Source organism: Drosophila obscura, unplaced genomic scaffold (genome assembly GCF_018151105.1).
Source record: "Drosophila obscura isolate BZ-5 IFL unplaced genomic scaffold, ASM1815110v1 contig_186, whole genome shotgun sequence".
Classification (NCBI taxonomy): Eukaryota; Metazoa; Arthropoda; class Insecta; order Diptera; family Drosophilidae; genus Drosophila; species Drosophila obscura.
In genome coordinates, this window is record NW_024542774.1 from 6235635 (window position 1) to 6257671 (window position 22037).

General features: G+C 46.0%; 10 protein-coding genes and 1 long non-coding RNA gene across 14 annotated transcripts; 7 read left to right on the forward strand and 4 right to left on the reverse strand.

The window, feature by feature from the left end:
* Nucleotides 1–1265: 1265 nt before the first annotated feature.
* LOC111074526 (high mobility group protein Z) lies at nt 1266–7792 on the forward strand. 2 transcript variants are annotated; one of them, XM_022367327.2, is made up of 3 exons: nt 1266–1476; nt 7005–7231; nt 7308–7792. In XM_022367327.2, exons 2-3 carry the CDS (start codon nt 7073–7075, stop codon nt 7488–7490), a joined length of 342 nt encoding a protein of 113 aa, XP_022223019.1. In that variant the 5' UTR covers nt 1266–1476; nt 7005–7072; the 3' UTR covers nt 7491–7792. The 2 variants fall into 2 exon arrangements, with proteins under 2 accessions (XP_022223019.1, XP_022223020.1); XM_022367328.2 differs by lacking the exon at nt 1266–1476 and adding an exon at nt 2918–3023.
* A 783-nt stretch (nt 7793–8575) lies between these two features.
* LOC111074520 (cyclic nucleotide-gated cation channel beta-1) lies at nt 8576–13340 on the forward strand. Its single transcript, XM_022367320.2, has 6 exons — nt 8576–8685; nt 9035–9133; nt 9914–11578; nt 11635–11784; nt 11855–12284; nt 12343–13340. Exons 2-6 carry the CDS (start codon nt 9107–9109, stop codon nt 13251–13253), a joined length of 3183 nt encoding a protein of 1060 aa, XP_022223012.2. The 5' UTR covers nt 8576–8685; nt 9035–9106; the 3' UTR covers nt 13254–13340.
* On the reverse strand, nt 13243–14081 carry LOC111074525 (phosphopantothenoylcysteine decarboxylase). Its single transcript, XM_022367326.2, has 3 exons — nt 13907–14081; nt 13709–13848; nt 13243–13645 (listed from the first exon to the last, which is right to left on the reverse strand). The coding sequence occupies exons 1-3, from the start codon at nt 14079–14081 to the stop codon at nt 13385–13387; spliced, it is 576 nt and encodes a 191-aa protein (XP_022223018.1). The 3' UTR covers nt 13243–13384.
* On the reverse strand, nt 13986–14526 carry LOC111074531 (cytochrome c oxidase assembly protein COX19). Its single transcript, XM_022367332.2, has one exon. It carries the CDS (start codon nt 14348–14350, stop codon nt 14078–14080), a length of 273 nt encoding a protein of 90 aa, XP_022223024.2. The 5' UTR covers nt 14351–14526; the 3' UTR covers nt 13986–14077.
* A 95-nt stretch (nt 14527–14621) lies between these two features.
* On the forward strand, nt 14622–15055 carry LOC111074532. Its single transcript, XM_022367333.2, has 2 exons — nt 14622–14730; nt 14797–15055. Exons 1-2 carry the CDS (start codon nt 14693–14695, stop codon nt 14951–14953), a joined length of 195 nt encoding a protein of 64 aa, XP_022223025.1. The 5' UTR covers nt 14622–14692; the 3' UTR covers nt 14954–15055.
* Nucleotides 15002–15535, forward strand: LOC111074529 (mitochondrial import inner membrane translocase subunit Tim10). Its single transcript, XM_022367331.2, has 2 exons — nt 15002–15152; nt 15216–15535. Exons 1-2 carry the CDS (start codon nt 15002–15004, stop codon nt 15341–15343), a joined length of 279 nt encoding a protein of 92 aa, XP_022223023.1. The 3' UTR covers nt 15344–15535.
* Nucleotides 15494–16781, reverse strand: LOC111074522 (plant intracellular Ras-group-related LRR protein 7). The gene is made up of 3 exons (XM_022367322.2): nt 16505–16781; nt 15861–16445; nt 15494–15807 (listed from the first exon to the last, which is right to left on the reverse strand). Exons 1-3 carry the CDS (start codon nt 16682–16684, stop codon nt 15556–15558), a joined length of 1017 nt encoding a protein of 338 aa, XP_022223014.2. The 5' UTR covers nt 16685–16781; the 3' UTR covers nt 15494–15555.
* A 420-nt stretch (nt 16782–17201) lies between these two features.
* On the forward strand, nt 17202–17844 carry LOC111074527 (immune-induced peptides). The gene is made up of 2 exons (XM_022367329.2): nt 17202–17313; nt 17376–17844. The coding sequence occupies exons 1-2, from the start codon at nt 17262–17264 to the stop codon at nt 17663–17665; spliced, it is 342 nt and encodes a 113-aa protein (XP_022223021.1). The 5' UTR covers nt 17202–17261; the 3' UTR covers nt 17666–17844.
* A 409-nt stretch (nt 17845–18253) lies between these two features.
* LOC111074521 (TATA-box-binding protein) lies at nt 18254–19666 on the forward strand. The gene is made up of 3 exons (XM_022367321.2): nt 18254–18352; nt 18439–19220; nt 19276–19666. The coding sequence occupies exons 2-3, from the start codon at nt 18453–18455 to the stop codon at nt 19552–19554; spliced, it is 1047 nt and encodes a 348-aa protein (XP_022223013.1). The 5' UTR covers nt 18254–18352; nt 18439–18452; the 3' UTR covers nt 19555–19666.
* On the reverse strand, nt 19660–20569 carry LOC111074524 (eukaryotic translation initiation factor 3 subunit K). Its single transcript, XM_022367325.2, has 2 exons — nt 20428–20569; nt 19660–20352 (listed from the first exon to the last, which is right to left on the reverse strand). The coding sequence occupies exons 1-2, from the start codon at nt 20496–20498 to the stop codon at nt 19752–19754; spliced, it is 672 nt and encodes a 223-aa protein (XP_022223017.1). The 5' UTR covers nt 20499–20569; the 3' UTR covers nt 19660–19751.
* A 133-nt stretch (nt 20570–20702) lies between these two features.
* On the forward strand, nt 20703–21943 carry LOC111074515. Of its 3 annotated transcripts, none has more exons than XR_002607820.2 (4): nt 20703–20832; nt 20872–21075; nt 21283–21653; nt 21708–21943. It is a non-coding gene; the product is annotated as an uncharacterized LOC111074515 (long non-coding RNA). The 3 variants fall into 3 exon arrangements; XR_002607821.2 differs by having other exon boundaries at nt 20890–21075; XR_002607822.2 differs by lacking the exon at nt 20872–21075 and having other exon boundaries at nt 20708–20832.
* Nucleotides 21944–22037: the final 94 nt, after the last annotated feature.

A 22037-nucleotide genomic window follows, 5' to 3' on the forward strand; every position in this document is an offset into this window, starting at 1 on the left:
CAGTCGACACGTACAACGGCCGGCCGTCGCCGCCGTCTGTTTGCCTCTCAGCCCAGCTACCCCGCACCATCACCATCACCCTCATCCAAAACCACTCCATACACACTCTCATTCGTTCGGTGCTTTTCTCGGTTCGTATTTTCGCTGCGCTGCTACTGTGCTCTGGCTGTAGCTGTACTGCGGTGGTGGCCTCTACAGCGAGATACAGTCCATACGGAGGCGAAAAACATGCGATTCTGGTCGCACCTGGAAGTGCGCTATCCTTTGGTTTCAATTACTTTTCCAGATATCTTCGGATTTTGTTTGATTAGCTACAGATTGAATGATGCCCAATCAAAAGTCGTATTTTTATCTACAACTTGTGGTTGTAGCTTTAGTGGATTTCATGTTTAGATTGAAAGTTTTGCTACCACCTAAAAAAATGAAATATTTTTGGTAAACATCTTGGAGGCTTTTCTATTGGGTTTAGGTTGAAATTGATCCCATATCATATAATGCTTATTATTTGCAGATACAGATTAATTGTTGAATGGTTATAATCGTGGAATTTAGGGATATCCCATCTATTTCACTGAAATTTCATTATAACCTATCAAAATGTCTCCCAATTTTAGATGAGGTTTGATAGACCACCCATTTATCAATCTATTCTCATACTTGGTACACCTTATGCCAGGGCTCAAACTATCCAAAATTGTAGTACAAAGCAGACCATGCCATGCCATACCATACCCATAGATACGATACGAAACGAAACGCAAGGCAAAGGCAAAGGCAAAGCAAAACCAGGCGGCCATATTCAATGCTCTGACTCTGCGCTCTGTGGCTCTGTTGGTGGTGCTGCTGCTGCTGATGTCTCTGCCGCCTCGGTCCCTGGCACCCGGCTTCCGTCCATCTGCCGCCCGCCTGTGTTCATATAACGAACGAATTTCAACCCATACACCCATACAGCGACAGTCGACCAGCCAGGCCAGATACACACGTACTGGCGTCCGTATCTGTGTGTTTGTCGATTGCCTCGCACATAGAGCGACGAAAACAGCTCTGAGCACCGCACAGATACAGATACAGCGAACGGTGCACACGGATACTGCAGACACAGATACAGATACACTCGGTAGTGCCTGAGTTTGCGTCGTACCCGTGCTCCGTACGTACTGCCTGTGCTGTGCTGTGCTGCTTTGCTTTGCTTTGCTCTGCTCTGCCTGTGACTCTCTATGGCTCTGGCTCTGGCTCTGTGGCTGTGGCTCGCTGGCACTGGCTGGCATTCACTCTGTGTATTTGATATTCCAAAGGCAAGGCTGTACTACGTACGCTGAACAAACCGAACCGAACCAAACCGAACAGACTTGAGTTTTTAGTAGAAGAAAATTTATAAAGTGAACAAACAGCAGCAGTACTGAACGTTGGTGCAAGATACAGAAGATTCGGTTGGAGGTGCAATTAAAAGGCAAATTACGCGACATTTTCGTACGGGTGAGTGCTAAGTGTTCCACTACGATTGATTTCTAACTATTCCATCTGTGTGGTCTGGCCAAAATGCGTCGCCATCGTGGCCATTTATTATATAAAATTTGCTAAATAAACTAAACGACCCAATTTCTCTCTACATTGGGGTTTTGCTTGGGCCTTTGGTTAGGAGGTGGCTGTGCTGTGGCTCTTGGTCGGCCCGCCGCGTTGTAGTCGTTGTTCCCACATCGGTGTCGTCGTCATCCATCGTCGACATCGTTGTTGCTTGTATGGGATTGAAATTTTGAATGGAGGGCGCGCGCGAAATATTGACGGTTATTTTTTGAAAATTTATATCGAACCACAAGTGCAACTATGGAAAATCTATGCCCCATTCTTTGATTACCCAATCGATTAGGCTTGTAAATGTCAAATCAATATTGTAGGTTAAATATTTATGCATTCATTTCTTGGAAATAAAACGAATAATTTTTTTTTCTGCTTTTTTTTTTGTAAAGTTGTAAAAATTTTCTATGAGAGAGAGAAATGCTGGGAGAGGTGATGTAGGGATATAGCTTGTTGAGGAGGGGTTTTTTTTGCGGGACGATGAGGGGGCAAGCAGGTGGGCGGGAGTGGGCAGCGTTTCGGTTTAACATGTAGTAGAGGGGGGATTTCGCAGCAGAGGGGCATGTGTGTGCCAGAGGGGTAAGGTAAGCGTTGACGGCGGCGCCGCCAAATACTACTAGCATTTTCGTTCCACACAGAGCTTACACGGCTCCGCTCCGCTTTTATATGGTTGAAAGTCGTGTACAGTCGCGGCAAAAATAGTCGGAACATGCGCGTCTTGACAAAATGTATGGAAAGTAGGGGAAAAGGCACTCAGTCGAGGCATGATTAGTATAGAGCATAGGCAGAAAGTCTACGAAAAAAAAAGAAAAAATAGTCTTTCCCAAATCGTATTATCTTTTTCCCTAGTTAATTTCATCATTAATTATTAATCATAATTTTGTAAGCCAAATCAGCCCCGCCAATATGCAGCGCCTGCACTGTGCATGCGCCGTACGAACGCTCGAGGGCCGAGCCAGACCGATTTTGCGAGACGCCTCTGTGCGGCCACCACAAAAACTCAAATTATTTCCCTCTTTGCACGCACGCAACGGCAGGCGGTGCTGTACACTCTCGTTTTGCCACCACTGTGTACATACACAGCTCTTCCAACGACTCTGTGTGTTGGTTGGTTGGCTCTACTCTCAGATACTCGTATACTCAGATACTTTGCTGCCTGCCTGCCGTGCCGTTTGATGGTCTCGCTGTGTACAACGTTCGTTCATTTGGTCGTCGTTTGCCTCTGCTTTGCCTTTGCTTCTGCCTCTGCTCTGCGTTTCGTTTGCTTTGCCTGCGTTTCGTTGGCTGCCTGGGCCCTGGTCTGGTACAGCTGCTTCAGTTGATTTTCACAGTTCAGTTCAGTGTTCGCAGTACGTTTTTCGTTGCTCAGTCTCTCTCCCCAGCACAAGCAGAAACAGGCCGGGCCAAGAGTGAAGTGTAAAACACAGGCAGGCGACAGCAGCAGAAACGTACGTAGAGATATGAGAATACGAGTATTTTTCATTAGTAGGGGCTTCCAACTCTTACACTGGCCTGCCCCAGCGCTGTAACAGTCGCCGTCAAATTAGTTGTTCCGCCTCACAATTGCGATTATTTTCGGTTTTATCAGCATTTAATTGAAACGAAATGCTCGACAGTGCATGGAAATATTAATTGTGCTCGCGATTAACACAATTGATTTGTGTTATTGCGAGTGGAATAGAGGGAAATTAGCACATGGAAAATTTATTTATTTGCCTAATTAATCTAAATAGATTGTATATTTAAAGCATGTTTTATTTATTTTTTTCCGTTATTAATGTTTTGGGGGACCTATGTAAATTGAATTAGATTCTAAAAAGTGTTGTAAAAAAATCGATTGAGATAGAGTATAACATTTAGTATTAATGTTGTGGGAGATTTTCCAAGTAGTCTCTAAATGAAATTTCTTTTTACTTTCTGTTACTATGTGCTCGTTTGGCTGTCCGCAATATTGCCTCCCTCCACTGTACATTCCCCACTGCATGTTCTGCAATCTGCTGCAGCTGGGCTCTTCGATTTCTGATCGGCTCTGGCCCCACACCCCAGACAGACCCCAGACGGCACGCCCGCTGTCCACCCACCTGTCGACATCTGCTGCGGCTTCTTCTGTGGCCTCCTTGGGTGTTTAGTAGCCTTTGCAGGCTGTGGGGCATAATCCTGTGGCCAAGTGGACTCCCGACATACCAGTCGGCACCTCCCCTCGATGACCTTCCGCATGGTCACATGGCTAACGTGTGTGACTGTGTGTGTCCGTGAGTCGCATTACGCGTCGATGGTCACGTTCCCGTTGTTTGCACTGCATTAAGCGCTTTCCGAAGGCCACCATATTGTTGGATCCTTGTGGATCTTCGCACAGATTCCGTCGTCCGTCCACCCTCTAGGGGTAATCCTTTGGTTTGTTATTTCGCTTTTTTCACGAGCGCGTGTTTTGGTTTTTTGCGCTTTCCCGTGCTGCACTCTCGAGTGCAAACTAAAAATGGCGCCAAAAGTTGTGTCATATAGCGGGACTATCTATACCCCCCCCACACACACACACACACACACAAGCCCAAGCATAATATTGAAGAGAGATACGGTACGTACTGAGAGAGAGCTTGCTTGATTTACTGCCATCAAGCTCTCTTCGCGCCACTTTTGTGCTGGTTCCTAATCGTATATTGGTTTTATCTGTGGAGAGATATAACCAGGCAACAAACAAGCCCCAAGGGGTACTCTAGTGAAGTTAGCTATATTTTTGATCAGCCCTGTATTGTTTTGGTATTATCTGATTGACAAGGTATTTTTCAGTGATTCTTCAAGAGATTATCATCTCTCTCCCTTTCATGATATTCCAATAAGTTTTGCTCAAATAGTTCAAACTTTGTTATTAATTGTACTTCCTATTGTACTTTCCATAACAAAGTCCCTTGAGATACTATAAAACACTTTTCAAATATACCACCAATGCGCCATCTATCGTTTTTCAATCACATTTCGACCGCTTACCCTTTGATTCTGTGACCTGACTGTACCATACACTGAAAGAAACCACGGGTAGGGAAAAACGTCCCTCAAGCGAGGGCATTATCAGCATTATGTACGGAGCATTCATTCCCCCCATTAAAAGTCACCACTGTGCGTTCGCTCTCCGGCATATAACGTACACATGCCTTACTGGTGCCGCCTGCTGGTTGGCTTCGCTTCCAGTGCGCAAATCCCTGTAAAAATATCTACCCTAAAATGCTGGTACTGCGCACAAGCCTCGCAGTCGGTGGTTAGGTGGTGCCCGGGTGGTTTTGCTTGGTTCTAGGTGGTTGCTTTTGGGTGGTGCTGGGCAAAAAACGCCATAAACACACACAAACACCCATTCGGATAGATAAGCGGCAGCGTTGTCAGTTTTATGCCTTTTTGGCCAGGCCGAGAGCCTTTTCCGGCGTTGACGTTGACGCTGACTGAGTCAGAGCAGCGACGTAACAGCGACGACGACGTCTGCTTTTCAATTTTAGATCGACAAAATGGCAATTTCTGTGGGGGCTTTGGGCCCCGGTTTCTTTTGCCTTATTTAGTATTCCATTTAATGTCCTTTGTGTCCCTTTTGTGTGGGCTCCGTCTGGCATTCATTATGCAGGGGACCCTGGCGCACAAGTTGCGTATGCGTAATGTTGCCAGCCCTGTCCATGCCGCGTATGCGTAATGCAGGCATGGGCATTAAGAGAGCTCATTGTGGGTCGATTTCCTGCCAGATTTTTTAGCCATAACTTTACAGATTTTTGTTCGATTTGAGTGCGGATCTTCATTGGTAACTTTAAAGGAGTCTAAACACTTAACGAATGGACAGATGTGATGTGCTGGGAATTAAAATATTTGATGATTCGTTTAAGCGAACTTCTTACTATCTCTGGTAGTCCGCTTACTCTGTCCCATCTCTGGTAATACGCAACGATTTTCAGACACATCATGATTGAGTTATTTGGTTGATCAAATTACGCCTCTTTGAATGCGGAAATTCATGATTTTCCGCATAACGACCGTTTTCCTTATTATCCTCGTCACCCACGCAACAAAATGAAATTTGCAACAGGAAACAACAGATGCAAAATCACGGCACAACCGTGTGGCACGGGGGTGCCACAACCCACACACAAACAGACAGACGTGGCGTTGCAGACGGGGAACAGTTTTCGCTTTCGATTTTCTCTCTCCCACTTCCGGCCTTGCGTTGCAGTCGAAATCCTGGCTGCATCACGTGTTGCGGCAATGTGCGAAGCCTCCTCGCCATCCATCTACGAGTGCCCCGTCCTCCACCCCCGTCGTGTCTGTTATTGTGTTTGAGTGTGGGTGGTAGTGTGTATCTGTGTGTGGTCGCGTTTAACCAGCACGAATTTTGCCGCTGTTTTCCTGTTGCTCCTGGACACCGATGTCCCAGGATACGTCTGCACACACACACACAGACTTATGGGGCTCTAGCCAATGGAGGATGTTGTGCAATGTGCGGAGGCGTCGGCATCCTGATTGATGCTTCACTCTCCGCTACACTCCTCCACCTCCACCTCCACCCATTTGACTCCCCGGTGGTACGTCTCCCTGTTGGCCTCCAGGCAGAGCTTCCTTCAGAGCGCTTTTCGAGTCGTTTGTTAACCCAATTCACGTTGTCATCTGCTTCTCTCTTCTGCAACATTTGGGATTTGGGTCAAGTGCATGGCTTATGGCCGTTGGGGGGCCTGTTGTCGCCGCTTCATTTGCATGCCGCGTACCCTATTCCGATGTTAGACCATTGTCATCCTGCCACAAAACAGCTGATCTGTGAATTGGACTGGGATTCGCGTATTAAAGGGAAAGAGTTGAGGGCTTAATTTTCTGCAGGTATACAAACAAAAACTGTGTACACAATAGCCTCAAAAGTGCAATGCACTCTGTGGAAAGTATCATGTACATATATGGTGTATTATATACAGTATATAATAGGCGTAGGTGCATTAATCACCCCTCAGAATTGACCCGAAATATTCCAGTCATAAATAGTGATTATATACAGGGATATATGTACATATGTAAATACATGTGTGCATACAAGGATTATGTGCCAAAAGTATTCCATCCTGATAGGCTCTCTCTCTCTCCCTCTCTGTCTCTCTTTCTGTGTGAGCTTCAGAGATAGGAATGGGTGGGCTGGCTGATAGGGGAGCAATACAATATTATCTGTGCGTGGCTTTACTGGTTAATTGGAGCCTGTTTGTGTACAGGTCAAAATGCAATTATTAAATATTTAATGGGCAGAGGAAAATTGGATAAATCAACTGAAAGTATAAATGTACATATGTACATACAGGTCGATTTCGGTATTATACATTGAACTAGTAAAAAATATACGAATATTCTTTAAGTATTTCCTTAATTCTATACTTATACTATCATACTAATAACGAACTCATTTCTTTCATTAACTGCAGCTTTCATAACTCCTTGAGAGCTTCAGACTTGCCCCTTGTGAGAAATCCATAAAAAACCAAATACAAATATGAGTGCAGCAGGAGATCGCCCGAAGCGTCCGCTGTCCGCCTACATGCTATGGCTGAACGAGACTCGTGAGTCCATCAAGAAGGAAAATCCCGGCAGCAAGGTAACAGACATCGCCAAGCGCGGTGGAGAGCTTTGGCGCGGACTGAAGGACAAGACGGTAAGGACCTATTAGGGTTATCTTTGCAGCAACATATCACTAGCTATAATATCATTTCGAATGTGTCACACTTTAGGAATGGGAGCAGAAGGCCATCAAAATGAAGGAAGAGTACAATCGGCTGGTGAAGGAGTACGAGGCCAATGGCGGCACTGATTCCGGGGCGCCCAAGAAGCGAAAGAAGATGCCCGTCAAGCCCGTCAAGAAGATCAAGAAGAAGGAGTCCTCCGAGGAGGATGAGGAGGACGAGAGCGAGTAGGAGCATTGCGAAATGGCAGCTATTTTGCATAAGTTTTAAAATACATTTTATTAATGTAATTTTTTAAGTGACATAAAACAAAAACAAAACATAAAAAAAGAAAACAAGTAAAAAAAACTCTTAAAATATGAACAAAACACAAAAAAAAAAAGAATTAAGACCTTACATCTTTAAATATGCACTAAAAAAAAAACCATAAACTCACATCAACATCCACATACACAGACACAGCATAAACCATACAAAATAAGTTAAATCGAAGAAAATGAAACGATGATAAAACATAATTTCCAGTCGGAGAACTAGCAACTGTTCTATATATATATTCTAGGTTTGTGCGTATATACATAAATATGTATGTACCTATATGTATGTAATTCTTCTTCAAGAAAATCCACATCCAAACACCCACAATCCCCCACGCCAGCGGGCCGGTGGGCCCTTTCGATTGCATCAAAGTTATTTGAATTTCGAATCCATAGATTCGAAGGCAAAACAAAAAAGTTATATATACATAAAATATATATACACATACGTTTTCAAATACCCACATGAGTATATATTTAAATAAATATATATTGTGTAATTTAAAAGAGAAAACCAACAAAAACAAAAAATTAAAAATAATTACAATTATGTAATTGTAAATGTAGAGCTGAATGGAATATTATTTCAAACCAACAAAAATATATAAAAAAAACCTGTAAAAAAAATAATCAGTAATCAGTATTTGTTTATATTTTGGAGGTTCATGAATCGGTGGGTGGGTTGTTTTGTTTATTAGAAAGGAAGAGCTTTGAGGGGTCAAGCTTTATTAACCGAAAGTTTCATTGAAGCTTTACTTGTTAAGGGCTAAGAGAGTTTTGGTAACACAAAGAAAATATACGCAAAGTAAAAAGAATATTAAAATAAACTAAACTCAAATTAGTTGCTGATGATATCCAGCTTACAGTTTACAAGATTCCACCGCATATAATAGACTTTTAAATGTAAACTTAATTTCTACATACGTTTGGTTCCACTGTACTTCGAGTGGAGCAGGAAGCAGAGCGCCTGCGCTGATTTTATTTTGGCATAGTGCAGGGCACTTCGTTGTCCAGTTCATCTTCTCCTTCAGTGGCGACAGGCGACTCTTTTTGTCTGAGATCGAGAATTATCCACAACAGCTAATCCCTATCCCAGTGCCTTTCGGCAAGTGAGTTTCCATGCAAGTTATGAAATGCAATTAAGGAATTTATAAGTTTAAGGACCAATCAGTGCAGACCAGAAAAAATCTTTGACTCTAAAAGTTGCAATACGATTTCAACCACCTGTTGGGATGCCTTTAAATCACATGCTGAGCAACAAAAGGAAAAAGTCAATCAGCAAATAAAACCAATAGTTGCAGCAGCTGGAAAAATCAATACTGCGTAGCATATGGATAGTAGATAGCAGTCTATGGTACCTGGTGCAGTGCACTTCGTTTTGCGTGTCTCTATTCAGCAAATTAATCATACGCCCTGTGCAAAACGCAATTTAGCACGTATCTCTCTCTCTCCTTTCAGAAGGAAGGCAAACGACCCTGAACCCTCCCTCCCACCGCTGACACTGAACTTGCTCGCTGGCAATCCACCATAATGTCCAGCATGGGACGCTTTCGCATGGTAAGCTAAATGTTGTGGATATTTTCGTACACGCGCGAAGAGGTCAAGTTGAGTTACTCAGAGTAAACGCGCGAAAAGGCCAGGCTCAGATACTCTGAGTTAACTGGAAAGTTGGAGAAGTTGTTCTACTCGATTGGGGAAGGGTTCCAGGGGTTAATATTCTATGGAGAAAAGATTCAGGAACTTCATTTCTAATTAGAAGAAATTACCTTTGAGCTGCATACATATGTACCCATAAGATACAGTCATTCGTGCAGCTAACTTGACGAAGATATCCGTTACTCTATCAGTGAGATATATTTATAGCTGTGAAATCCTTTTCTAATTGTGAGATATCTGTTGACTCTGCTTGAGGAAGGACTCCAAGTAATAGAGGATGAAGAGCTACTTGCTCTTCATTGGGATAACTACACAGAGCAGCGTTAGTTTTAGAATGCTTTCAGCAGGGAGCGTTTAAACTTTGACCCCAAAGACTAGGACTAGGGTTCAAGGCAAGGGTACGCGAACCCGCGTTCAGCCGCTAGTGGCACGCGCTTCAACCACAACAAACAACAACCAACAGTTAGATATAAATACATATATATATATAGTACAGTACATTGATAGATGAGGTATTGCCAGTGGAAACAAAGTTAAATGTGCGGGCGTCTCGGGGCAATTACCATGCGAGGCACATGCGAGCCACAGCACCGGGAGTTGTTTTTATTGGATGTGCGTGCTGGTTCGCCTCGAGACGAGCTGTTGGCCATCGAATCAACCGAGTGCTCGCTTCATTCACAGCTGAACCAGCAGCACAGCGAGGAGCTCGAACTGGAGGCGAATGCATCGCTGCTGAAGTCATCGCCCAACATTTTGGAGAACTTTTCGTACGACGACTTCCATCTACAGAAGGCACACTCGCATCTCAAGCGTATGGCGACCTCTCCAACGTCGACGCCCACCACCAGCTCCGGCTATGAATCCGGCAGGTCCAAGCGGGTTCCGGCTGAGCCCAAGTTCTGCGATACTCTGGAGCGGCACGCCTTTATGCGGAATGTGATCAACCGGCAGCCGGAGAGCGTGCGACGCTACTCGAGTCCGGGCGAAAAGGAGGCCCAGGTGCGGCGCAGCCTGGAGGAGATTTCCAAGGACATCCAGGAGATCGAACAGTTTGTCACGGCCACAGAGCAAATGATGCAGCGCGAGAACGAGCTGGAGAAGGAGCAGGTTCAGGTGCAGCTCCAAGCGCAGAGCCGGCGAGGCGACAAGGAGAACAAGACCCCGAGTCCCGTCAAGCGGATCACCTACAAGATCAATGCCTACAAGGCACCGCAGCGTCGCCAGCGCCCAAGCAGTCCCCGGTTCTATCACTCCCGGCTGTACTTCCGTAACGGTAGGATTGGCTGTGTGGACGCCGCCGAGCAGCAGAGCAATATCGGAGCCACCCACGCCCTGGTCAAGCACATACTGAAGCACGAGAAGCCGCTGGTAAGTCCGGACAGCGTGAGACGCATCCTACAGTCGGACAACTTTGAGATGACGCCCCTGCCTGGTATGGTGCCCATGCCAGTGCCCGATCCGGTGGCAGTGCAGCGAGCCGAAGAGCTGGCAGCGGCCACGGGACAAGTTGTGTTGCCTCTGGAGTCGTGTGACCAACCGGCAGAGGAATCCCAGGCCATCCAGGAGGAGGACGAAGACGAACAGGACGTGCAGATCTGCTACAACGAGTCGCCGGAGCTACAGAACGACGATCACAATGTGCGCCGCCTGCGTTCGCCCTCCATCAACGAGAGCGAGATTGTGGCCGTGGTGGAGCCGGAATTGGATCGCGCGCAGGAGCAGGAGCATCATCGCAAGCCGAGCAGCGCCGACAGCCTGGATTCGCAGGGCCAGCAGTTCCTGCGCGACCAAGTCCGATACCTGGTGCGACGCTTCACGGCGCGCGCCAACAAGGTCAAGTCCCGCATTGAGCTGCCGCCGACGCCCTCGTCCAGTAACGCCAGCACGCCCTCGCCACCGCCCACGGCCCTGCATGCTAGCACCAAGAGCCTGCATCCCTCGCCGGAGCACAAGGTGCGTCTGGTGCCGGCGGGCTCTTCGCCACATCGCGGACGACTCTTTGAGGCCGACACTCCTCGCTCAAATGTGTGGCTCTGCTCCAGCCTGTGCGGCGCCAACAACGACGAGCGCACGCTGGATCCACAGGGGAAGATCTACATCTCGTGGCTGTGTGTGGTGTCGCTGTCCTTCCTCTACAACGCCTGGGTCATACCGCTGCGCGCCTCATTTCCCTTTCAGACCAAGGAGAACACCAACATCTGGCTGGCCTGCGACTTCTGTGCGGACATTGTCTATCTGCTGGACGTGGTCTTCTTCAAGCACCGAGTTATGTACCTCTTCGAGGGCTTCTGGGTGAAGAACAAGAACCTCACGAGGAAGAACTACATGCGGAAGCTGCAGTTTAAGGTGCGTCATAATCCATTTACCCATACAAAACCCAACCTCATAGAACTCTCAAACAGTTGGATCTTTTGGCTCTGCTGCCCCTGGAGCTGTTCTACCTGAGGCTGGGAACGGGCGCAGTGTGGTTGCGCTTCCCTCGATTCTTTAAGATACAAAGCTTCTGGGAAGTGTTTCGGCTGCTGGATCGGGTGATATCATCGCCGCATTTTGTAAGTTATCACTTCGCTAATCCCATTGTCATCCACTTATCTTACGGAGTGCGTCTGTCGGTATATGTAGGTTCGCGTGGCCAAGACCCTCACCTATATGCTCTATATGATCCACATCACGGCTGCCCTGTACTATGCCTACAGTGACTATCAGGGCTTGGGCAAGAACCGCTGGGTCTTCAGTGGCAAGGGACATCCGTATGTGCGATGCTTTGCCTTTGCCACCAAGACGGCCACATCTATAGGAAAGAATCCGAAGCCGGAGCGCCAGGGGGAGTACGTCTTCATGACGGTGGCCTGGCTGATGGGCGTCTTTGTATTCGCCCTGCTGATCGGACAGATACGGGACATCATATCCACGGCCACCAGGAACAGGCACGAGTACCGTCAACTGGAGGATGAGACGCTGGAGTACATGCGACGCTTGAATCTGTCCCATGAGGTGCAGTCAAGGGTCAAGATGTGGTTCCAGTTCACCTGGGAGCAGCAGCGTACTTTGGGTGGCTATATATCCTCCTGCCCGTAATCCTCCTTTCTGACTCTCCCATTTCCTCCCAGATGAATCCAATATACTTGATGCGCTGCCCATCAATCTGAAGACAGACATCGCCATCTCCGTGCACATCCATACCCTGTCCAAGGTACAGCTCTTTGCGGATTGCGAAGAAGCGTTGCTGAGGGATCTGGTTTTGAAACTGCGCGCAGTCACCTTTCTGCCCAAGGACTTTGTGTGCCGCAAAGGCGAGGTCGGCCGCGAGATGTACATTGTGAAGCTGGGCCAGGTCCAGGTAATGGGCGGTCCAAACAGCGACGTGGTTCTGGCCACCCTCACCGAAGGCTCGGTGTTTGGGGAGATCAGCTTGCTGGGCATCAACGGAGCCGATCGTCGTACGGCCGATGTGCGATCCAAGGGCTACTCCAACCTGTTTGTGCTGTCCAAGTCGGACCTGAACGAGGTGATTGCCTATTATCCCAATGCGCAGGCCATTCTCAAGAAACGAGCCCGTCAACTGATGCGCAAGAATGCAGCTCGGGAACGCGAAGAGGAGCGAGAGCGTGCCCGCAGTGCCCTGCAAGCGGATGTGGTAATTGGCAATCCCAAGACTCCAGAGACAGCCCCAAAACTGCTGCAGACAGTCATACAGGCCTTGCCGTATGAGTCGCCTGCCGTGGTGCTCATCACACGCGGCTCGAAGCGAATGCGTCGCAAGGGTCACTCCCTCCAAATGGAGACCATAGTGGAGCCGAAGCTTGAGGTGACGGGCGGTCCCGAATTGCCAGAACAGAAGAGCGTGAACGGAGAGGGTAGGAGCACAAAGATAGGACGCTGTTCACCCGATTTGCTATCCTCCATACAGCAGGAGCTGAAGACCAAGCACAAGTTCATCAATCTCACCGACTCGGAGAAGGCCCTGATCAACCACTCGGCCAACAACTCCATGGAGAACATGCAGGTGGTGGATCTGTAAGGCGTAGCCAATTATAGTATTTGTCTAATTATTGTAACAAAATATTCTGCGATATATAAACATTGTGTGAACAACAATTCGGGTGTTTGCTCTGTTCGCATCGCCCGACCTTAATTAGAAATATTTAACAATTAGTTGTCCAACTGAAAGGCAGCCACCACCGCTTCAACAATTGTGGGCACTTCTGCCATGGCCCCATTGCCCGTGTCGCCACACATTAGTGTCTTGGATATGCAGGGAATCTGCTTGTAGCCCCAGCTCACCAGCTTATCGATCTGCTCCTTCGTGATGGGGTGATCGTACATGCGCGTATTCATGGCCGGCGCAAAGAGCAGGGGCTTCTCCAGATTCCAAGCACGCACCACGCACATCACAAGGTTGTCGCAAATCCCCTGCAATAGACACGGAGATAGGTATGTTTACAAAAGGTTACCAAGGAATATTCTTCATCTTACGGTGGAAATTTTGGACAGGGAATTTGCGCTGAGTGGAGCAATCACCATCAGATCGGCCCACTTTCCCAGTTCAATGTGCAGCACGGGATCGCCGCGGTGGTTCCAGCCCAACCACTCATCGCGATTATGGAGAATAGGTACTGAAATGGCAGAGTATTAAAGGCATAAGCCAGACCAGTTATCTTAGAGGCCACCTACCGTTCTCGGGTATTTGCTCCAGCTCGAAGAAGTGTTTGGCTGCCTCGGTGATGAGAACTTTCAGGTGGAATTTGTAGGGCAGCCGCTCATCGGAGAGTTCTGCTATCATTTGTGCTAACTTGATGGTAGCCACGCTACCTGTGGCTGCTATAATCACATTGCGTTCGGGTTTCATTGTTGCTTGTCTTCCTCCGTCGCCGGTTTCTTGTCGTGAAAGCCCAACTTTGACCATTCGGTTTTTTCCATAAGATTGTTGTCCATGCGACAAGCAAGATAGTTTTGGGCGTCCTCGCGGCACTGGCTCGTGTCCTGGGCGTTACGCCGCAGGCAGCTCGCGTATTGAAGAAATTGCTTCTTGCAGAGGCCCTCGTGATCCAGTGGAAAGGAGCCCTTCTCCGGCGGCGTGGGTATGAACTTCTTTTGGCTGTAGATTTGCGAAGTCATTTGAGAAGGTGTGTGCTCTTGATCTTATCTTAATTCTTTGATATATGGCCTAAATTACGAAATAAGATAAATGAAGTTGCAGTGTTACCAAACCCGCTAGCCGCACCAACGTATCGATATTTTTGTTGCAAGCTACCCTGTGCATCGATAGGTAGAATCAGATCGGTATATCTGATATAACGACGTGAAAGAACAAAAAAACTGTGTCAAAAGCATTGAAACTCTGAAAATTAGTTTCGTTGATACCACAAAAGTAGTCATATAAATATTTTCGGCTGTCAAAAAAAACTATCACCTACAAATATATCAACCAAAAGTATATATCGATAGATTGGTATAGTTATGACGTTAGGAAACGCTGGACGAATTGCTGTTTGTTGGTTTGTAGAAAAAAATTGTGTAATTTTCCATCTTCTGAATTCTAACTGGAAGTCTTGACCGATTAGGGGAATTCTAACCGCTGGTGGAGTGTACGCTTTTGTGCTGTCCAAGCAATCCGTTGATAGCCGGCGTTACGAGAGCATGCGAGTGCGTGAACGCATGAGAAAAGCAAACCACGGCGACTACAACTACTCTGCTTCTTCTGACAGGCGTTTTGACTAAGGTCGAAAATATTTAGTTAACCATCAATTAAAAGCAGCACTACACACCATGGATATGTCCCAGATCAGCCCGGCCGACCAGGCCAAAGTACAGCTCATGCAAGAAATGGAAATTGAAATGATGTCCGATTTATATAACCGCATGACAAATGTATGCCACAAGAAGTGTATACCACCGCGCTATTCGGAGTCAGAATTGGGTGAGTGTGGCAGGAAATGCGTTTCGTAAGCGCTCTGGCTAAATATGATCCGTATTGTTGCAGGAAAGGGTGAGATGGTCTGCATCGACCGCTGTGTGGCCAAGTATCTGGACATTCATGAGAAGATTGGCAAGAAGCTGACGGCCATGTCCATGCAGGACGAGGAGCTCATGAAGAATATGTCAAGTTAATGCGTTTACATACAAAAACACCTGTCATATTGGCACCATTTCCTACTCAACCAAATCGTATTGTTTCCTGTTCCCCTACCGGCTGGAGCCCAAAGTGCATTTCGAGCGGTACGATATGTTGTTTAAGGTGCATGTACAAACACACAAATCTAAACAATAAATAACACATTTATGCGTGCTGTGTAATACTGACAAGTTCATACTTCAAAACTTCAAAAGGACGTGATATAACGCGACATCGCCGGCAACATAATGCCGACATCTTCTAGTTTATTCTCCAACGAGCTCTCGTCCGTGGTGTCCAGTTGGCTGGTTCGCGCACTGTTAGCCCAGTCCGACGTCTCCGTGTCATCAGTCCCGGGCTGTTCGTCCTGATGCTGATCCCTGTTTGGACAAGAGGCAGCTAGCTCCTCGGCGGCATCAACTAGGTGCTCCGGCAGGTCCATGTAGATGTTTGTTTGACGCTGTAAAATCGAGTTATTCGCTGTTCAGTTTAAATTTACAATTATCAACGTACCACTGCGATAACCTGCAAGTCGTGATGTAGACAAATTGGATTCCTCTTCAAGTTCAGCATGTCCAGAAAACGTAGCTCTTGCAATTGGAAGCGTGTGGGCAGTTTGTCGATTATGTTCTCGTTGAGGAACACGAATCTCAACTTCTCCATTGCCACCAGCACGCCCGGGATCCGTGTGAGACGATTGCCTCTCAGATTGAGGTGCACCAAGCTGCCCAACAATGCGAATGAGAGTGGTACCTCGCTCAGCTGACAACCTTCGGCCGTGAACCAGCGCAGTGAGGCGAGTGAGCCCACCGACGAGGGTAGCTTTGTCAGGGGATTTCCGCGCACTCCCAGTGTCTCCAGACGTTCGCAGCTTCCGATCTCTGACGGTAGCTCCAGCAGCCCCGTGTTGTTGCACCAGAAGGCCTCCAGCTGGGTTAGATAGCCCAATTCCGGGGGCAGGCGGCTGATGTTGTTGCAGCTGATGTTGAGGAACTTCAGTTGCACCAGCTGACAGATGGCCTGCGGAAATTCTTCCAGCTTATTGTAGTCCAAGGTGAGAACTTGCAACCGCACCAGATGGGTAATGGTAGATGGAATCTGTAAATTCGATTATCTGTACGTGTTGCCACCGAATGAATTCAGCGCTTGGCACTTACCTTTGTTAGTTTGTTCTGATTCAGAAAGAGCTTCATCAAACTTTCGCATTGGCCAATTATTTCGGGAGCCTCCGAAATTTGGTAGTGGGAGAGATTCAACGAGAATGCCTTCTTGATGATGGCATTCTCGCAGTTGGCCAACACATAATTGGTGCGGAAGAACTGAAATATCGTCTCCATTAGGATACAAATTTATTTTTATCTTAATTTATAGTAATTTTTTAAAACATAATGCTGTTACAGGCCTGATGGGAAACTCAAATCGAATGGCTTTTGCTTTTAATTTTGAGTGTTTATTATATAACGGTTGCCAATTTCTATATATGCATAAATAGCTATATACTAAGTATGTACATATGTGTATATACAATGCGCTTTCTCTCCCAAAGTATTGTACGAAAATTAAAAATTACATTGGCTCTCGAAAAGCATGCGCAAAATGATATTTATATATTGGTTCCCATGTGAATGTGTAATAGGGTGATCCTCGGTTTCTTTTTAAATATTGATGGCGTAAAGAAATGGTTATTTTCAAGTGTTGTGTACCTGAAAGTTAAGTTATGTATGTACATATGTAAGTAAGTATATCTGTACATGACATATGACATCTGATATCACCCATTCTCAGCTTAATTGCCGCAAGATAGGCTCTCGCGCTCTCTTCCTACGTAATTTAATTGCACCATATAAATAGATTTTCGCGAAAACAGCTCTCAGTTCAAGTTGGGCGCTGTAACTGAAGCTGCTGCATTCCACCATGAGATCTTTCGTTGTCATCTGTATCGTTGCTGCCATCGTGCTGTTTGCCGGTGAGCTCCAGTGACCTCAGGCTTGGCGTGATTGTTTTTTCATTATTCCGATTCCCACGCAGCGGCAAGTGCGCAGCAGAATTATGACGGCAGGAATGGACCGCATCAGTTTGGCAGCCCGGAAAATGGGATTTACATACGCGGCCAGAACGAAGGACCCTACAATGTGCCTGGCGTGGGTGGCACATTCCAGAACTCGCCCTCAAGTGGAAGACATGAGTACACAGATGAACATGGAAATACCTACACTCACTCTCACTCCCAGTCAGAAGCATCAACCGCAAAAGGCCTGGCTTGGGCCATCACCTCCGGCTTGGCAATCATCCCGGTCATGTTTATGCGTTCATATTAATTACAAATATAGATTAAGATATTGGATATGGGTAAAAGATTTCGATACTACCGGCTGAAAAGCAGCAAGTTGTCAAAAAACATGTAATTCCATTCCCAGAAACGTTACATTACATTCCCACTTACGTTTTATTTTTTGTTATCCATTTAAACCTTGTTTTATAAATAATCCAATAAAAATTAGTGCTGAAAACAAGCCAATCTTGTGGAAAATTGATTCATCAATCGGATAAAATTATATGTTCAATGCAAAGAGTTTTAGCTTGCTAGTAATTTTAAAGCGAATATCAAAATCGAGGAATTTGATTTCCGATCATGGACAGCTTAGCCCATTGTCGATCAATGGGTATTACAATTTACGCACGAATATTATAAAACTTAAAAATTTTGTTACGTATTTCAAGTGTAAGATATTGTGGCAATATTTGTTGTAAGTAAAGAGGAAAGATGAAACTACAAGAAGCATATACAAATAATATTATTTTCCGCGATTAAACGCAAGGTGTTCAACTGTTTAAATAGAAGGGGGGTTAAGTTCGTATTTCCCTCGGTATATGCACGGTATATTTTGGAAATGAGAAGGTATATTTCGGTATATTTCTGAGGGTCAGGCGGTATATTTTATCAACACTTGACGGCTATTTCAGACGAAGAACGCGGCTATATTGTTAACACGCAGGACAGAAGTGTAAATATAGCATTTAATTTGACTTGGAAACCATATTTGTGTCTCTACGCCTCACGTTAATCGAATACGCATCTGCCCGTCCTTAGAAATAGCCAGCAACATGGATCAAATGCTCAGTCCAAACTTCTCCATTCCGAGCATTGGAACGCCGCTGCATCAGATGGAGGCGGATCAACAGATTATAGCGAATCCCGTTTATCATCCTCCGGCAATACCACAGCCAGAATCTGTAATATCCGCCCCAGTACCGGCGGCTGGACAACAGCAGCAACCAGATGCCAGCATCGCTACGACCGGCGGCAGTGGACTTTTTGGCCACGAACCATCATTGCCCTTGGCTCACAAACAAATGCAGAGCTATCCACCCTCAACGTCATATCAGCAGCAGCAGCAGCAACAGCACCAGGGACAACCTGCCGGGGGCAGTACACCGCAGTCTCTGATGCAACCACAGACCCCACAGAGCATGATGTCCCACATGATTCCCATGAGTGAGCGCAGTGCGTCTGGCGCTGGGGCGGGCGGAGACTCCCTCAGCAACATACACCAGACCATGGGCCCAGCTACGCCCATGACGCCTGCAACGCCTGGCTCTGCAGACCCCGGAATAGTTCCTCAGCTTCAAAATATTGTGTCCACAGTGAATTTGTGCTGCAAGCTGGATCTGAAAAAGATTGCACTGCATGCAAGAAACGCCGAGTACAACCCAAAACGTTTTGCTGCCGTCATCATGCGTATCCGTGAGCCACGCACCACAGCCCTGATCTTCAGCTCCGGCAAAATGGTATGCACCGGCGCCAAAAGCGAAGACGACTCCAGGCTCGCAGCGCGAAAATACGCGCGCATTATACAGAAGCTGGGATTTCCGGTGAGTACGAATCTATTTTGGATCTAGAGAACATATCATAATGCTTTGGTTGCAGGCAAAATTCCTCGATTTCAAGATTCAAAACATGGTTGGCTCGTGCGATGTTAAGTTTCCCATTAGACTGGAGGGCCTGGTGCTGACGCATTGCAACTTCAGCAGCTACGAACCTGAGCTCTTCCCAGGTCTTATCTATCGTATGGTGCGTCCGCGCATTGTGCTCCTCATCTTCGTCTCGGGGAAAGTGGTGTTGACGGGCGCAAAAGTTCGACAGGAGATATACGACGCCTTCGACAAGATATTTCCCATATTGAAAAAGTTCAAAAAACAGTCATAATCAGGTTAAGTAATTATTAGTTCTGTAATGTGTGTGCGTCTAGGGAAAATAGTTTTGTAAGTTAAAGCGTTTACTTCGCGTGTATCTCTGAATAAAACCAACTAGTTAGCTGTATTAGGGGCCAGGCGTTTTATTTTTCGTTTGTATTATGTACTTTTCGTAGAAATTTAGACAAAACTATGAATGTAGAGCGAAACCTAGAGGCACTGTGCCATCAGTGCGCCAACGTTCTCGAACTCGATCTTCTCTGTAATATTTTTCGTCTTGATTTTGTCGTCCTGCATGGCTATTACAACCAGACCAGTCGAACCCTGGTGCTTCCATCCATTGCGCTTGATCCAGCTCTCCAGTGTCGAGTCCTCAATGCCGCCCAGAAGCTCCTTCAGCAAATCCTTCTTGATGGTCTGGAAGGTGATGCCCACAACATGGCAGACAAACTTGCGAATGGAATCATGGAAGCCGCTGATGTGACGGAACATGGTTCGGTTGACCTCAGCGCGTTGCCAGAACAGGGTAAAGTCGGCACGCTCCAGTATATCGGCCAGATCGATAATGGTCTGAATGTTTTCGTCCTTCATCTGCTGCGGCAACAGCAGACACTTGGCCATAACGAAGTCCGTGTGCGGCAGATTTGTCAGCGATTTCAACAGAATCGTGTATGTGATCTCAAAGTTGAGCATGTGCGGATTGAACTGGTACAGCTTGAGAACGGCCAGGTTGGCCTCCAGGTCGTAGGTATTGTTTTTGGCCTGGTCCTGAATGTACGCCTCCAGAGTCTTCAAATGGTCTGGGTTGTAGCTGTGGCCAGAAAGCGAGGTTATGTGCATGTGTTTATTTGTTGAACAAAAGTCGGTGGCGGAGGCCCAAGCTTACCGTTCAATGCATCCCAGCATCTCCTGTATCGTCTGGCTCTGGCCATTTTCCATCTTTACAAGGTGCGACATCTCTATACAGCTGAAATAAACACGTCGTGTTTTTTTTTAATGAACGCCGTCGAAAAGAAAATCAAACAGTGTGACCGCGATTTTATCGATCAAATATACCGCCTGACCCTCAGAAATATACCGAAATCTACCTTGTTATTATCAAAATATACCGTAAATATACTGACGGACACGACAAGATGCGTTGATATTTCTCGATTTTTATATTCGGTTTAATATTACTAGCTAGTTAGCCCTCTCAGCCCGAAACAAATATTTTTTTCCAATTCCTCAATCAATTTTGTACAGGATTGGTTAATTTTTAGAATGAGGTTCAAACAAAAACGGCCAAAATGTAAGTGTTTACCGGAATGTGACGTCATTTTGCTGGTAGCTGTTTGTTATTTTACAGCCCTGGCGAAATTGTTGATAGGAGGAGGAGAGTGCAGCAGCAGCAGGACCTGAGCCTTAGAAGGAGGAGAATGGAGCAAGTTTAAGCCTTAAAAGAAGCGCAGGTCTAAACCGTAGAAAGAGCAGGTCTAAGCCTTAAAAGGAGGCAGGTCTAAGCCTTAGAAGGAGCAGGCCTTAGCTTTAGAAGGTGTTACTATATGTACATATTTATTTTATTTGTACCCGCTTACAGCACCATTTTCGTGTGCTTTTCCGTGCCTGATATTTTTCCGCCATTGAGGGTGTTTCTATTGCTGTACAGCCATCGCCTAATTCAATTGTTTCTAATGCCAATCAAGCAATAAAACTTTGCACTTTGCACTTTGCACTCTTAATTAAAATTGCAAATTTGCAGGGGTCAGATGGAAATTTAAAAACTCAGCAAAGAAAAGCCACTGAAACCCAAACACGAAGCGTTAATGAGAGACCCCTTCTCTTCTCGCTCCCCAAAAGCCATCGCCTCGCCCTGTGAGGGAGTGAGAGAAGGTGAGCCCCCAGGGGCAGAAGAGGAACCATAACGGATGGCCAGCAGGCAGAAGTGGCGACTTTTTGATACCTATTGCTACCCATCTACATTATATGGAAATTGTCAAAGCAGGCCAAGAGCTAAGCAGCAATAGATATAGAAAATATATATATAAATCAAATCTGAAGCAGAAGCAGAACGGATCTCAAATAATACAAAGCAAAAAAAAAAAAAGGAAAAGTGAATAAGAAAATCGAAAGGTAATAGCCATTAACCCTGAACTATAAAGTTGATTTAACTCTGTGTACGTTTAGTCTAGAATGGGCCCAAAACGAAATTTGAGAGAGTTGAAAGATTATAATAGAGAGGAATGGGAAGACCTTCAAGTCTTTCGGGCGAGATTGATGCAATGGAATAATGCGTTCAAACGCTTAAATAGAACTATACTAAACTTATTTTTCTTCATCTTAATTGGCATACTCATTGGCAAATATGTATTATAAATTTAACAAATTTAAAATCATTTAAATAAATGGATATGCCCTCTTTAACTCTACCCCTGCCCTTTTTGCTGTATTCCCAGGTTATTCCAACAGAAACTTGCATAAAATAACTATATTATGCCCCGGCATGGGTGGGCAGAG

What these genes read in the sequence shown, in the direction of transcription:
- LOC111074521 (XM_022367321.2), top strand. Translation starts at nt 18,453, where the DNA reads ATGGATCAAATGCTCAGTCCAAACTTCTCCATTCCGAGCATTGGAACG. An exon ending in TACAGAAGCTGGGATTTCCG is followed by an intron (nt 19,221 to 19,275) that starts GTGAGTACGAAT and finishes CTTTGGTTGCAG; the next exon opens with GCAAAATTCCTCGATTTCAA.
- LOC111074531 (XM_022367332.2), bottom strand. Translation starts at nt 14,350, where the DNA reads ATGACTTCGCAAATCTACAGCCAAAAGAAGTTCATACCCACGCCGCCG.
- LOC111074525 (XM_022367326.2), bottom strand. Translation starts at nt 14,081, where the DNA reads ATGAAACCCGAACGCAATGTGATTATAGCAGCCACAGGTAGCGTGGCT. An exon ending in GGAGCAAATACCCGAGAACG is followed by an intron (nt 13,849 to 13,906) that starts GTAGGTGGCCTC and finishes CTGCCATTTCAG; the next exon opens with TACCTATTCTCCATAATCGC. An exon ending in CCCTGTCCAAAATTTCCACC is followed by an intron (nt 13,646 to 13,708) that starts GTAAGATGAAGA and finishes TGTCTATTGCAG; the next exon opens with GGGATTTGCGACAACCTTGT.
- LOC111074524 (XM_022367325.2), bottom strand. Translation starts at nt 20,498, where the DNA reads ATGTCGCACCTTGTAAAGATGGAAAATGGCCAGAGCCAGACGATACAG. An exon ending in ATGCTGGGATGCATTGAACG is followed by an intron (nt 20,353 to 20,427) that starts GTAAGCTTGGGC and finishes TTCTGGCCACAG; the next exon opens with CTACAACCCAGACCATTTGA.
- LOC111074522 (XM_022367322.2), bottom strand. Translation starts at nt 16,684, where the DNA reads ATGGAGACGATATTTCAGTTCTTCCGCACCAATTATGTGTTGGCCAAC. An exon ending in ATCAGAACAAACTAACAAAG is followed by an intron (nt 16,446 to 16,504) that starts GTAAGTGCCAAG and finishes TCGAATTTACAG; the next exon opens with ATTCCATCTACCATTACCCA. An exon ending in ACTTGCAGGTTATCGCAGTG is followed by an intron (nt 15,808 to 15,860) that starts GTACGTTGATAA and finishes TCGATTTTACAG; the next exon opens with CGTCAAACAAACATCTACAT.
- LOC111074527 (XM_022367329.2), top strand. Translation starts at nt 17,262, where the DNA reads ATGAGATCTTTCGTTGTCATCTGTATCGTTGCTGCCATCGTGCTGTTT. An exon ending in TGCCATCGTGCTGTTTGCCG is followed by an intron (nt 17,314 to 17,375) that starts GTGAGCTCCAGT and finishes ATTCCCACGCAG; the next exon opens with CGGCAAGTGCGCAGCAGAAT.
- LOC111074532 (XM_022367333.2), top strand. Translation starts at nt 14,693, where the DNA reads ATGACGTTAGGAAACGCTGGACGAATTGCTGTTTGTTG. An exon ending in GGACGAATTGCTGTTTGTTG is followed by an intron (nt 14,731 to 14,796) that starts GTTTGTAGAAAA and finishes TTGACCGATTAG; the next exon opens with GGGAATTCTAACCGCTGGTG.
- LOC111074520 (XM_022367320.2), top strand. Translation starts at nt 9,107, where the DNA reads ATGTCCAGCATGGGACGCTTTCGCATG. An exon ending in TGCGGAAGCTGCAGTTTAAG is followed by an intron (nt 11,579 to 11,634) that starts GTGCGTCATAAT and finishes ACTCTCAAACAG; the next exon opens with TTGGATCTTTTGGCTCTGCT. An exon ending in TGATATCATCGCCGCATTTT is followed by an intron (nt 11,785 to 11,854) that starts GTAAGTTATCAC and finishes CGGTATATGTAG; the next exon opens with GTTCGCGTGGCCAAGACCCT.
- LOC111074526 (XM_022367327.2), top strand. Translation starts at nt 7,073, where the DNA reads ATGAGTGCAGCAGGAGATCGCCCGAAGCGTCCGCTGTCCGCCTACATG. An exon ending in GCGGACTGAAGGACAAGACG is followed by an intron (nt 7,232 to 7,307) that starts GTAAGGACCTAT and finishes GTCACACTTTAG; the next exon opens with GAATGGGAGCAGAAGGCCAT.
- LOC111074529 (XM_022367331.2), top strand. Translation starts at nt 15,002, where the DNA reads ATGGATATGTCCCAGATCAGCCCGGCCGACCAGGCCAAAGTACAGCTC. An exon ending in CTATTCGGAGTCAGAATTGG is followed by an intron (nt 15,153 to 15,215) that starts GTGAGTGTGGCA and finishes GTATTGTTGCAG; the next exon opens with GAAAGGGTGAGATGGTCTGC.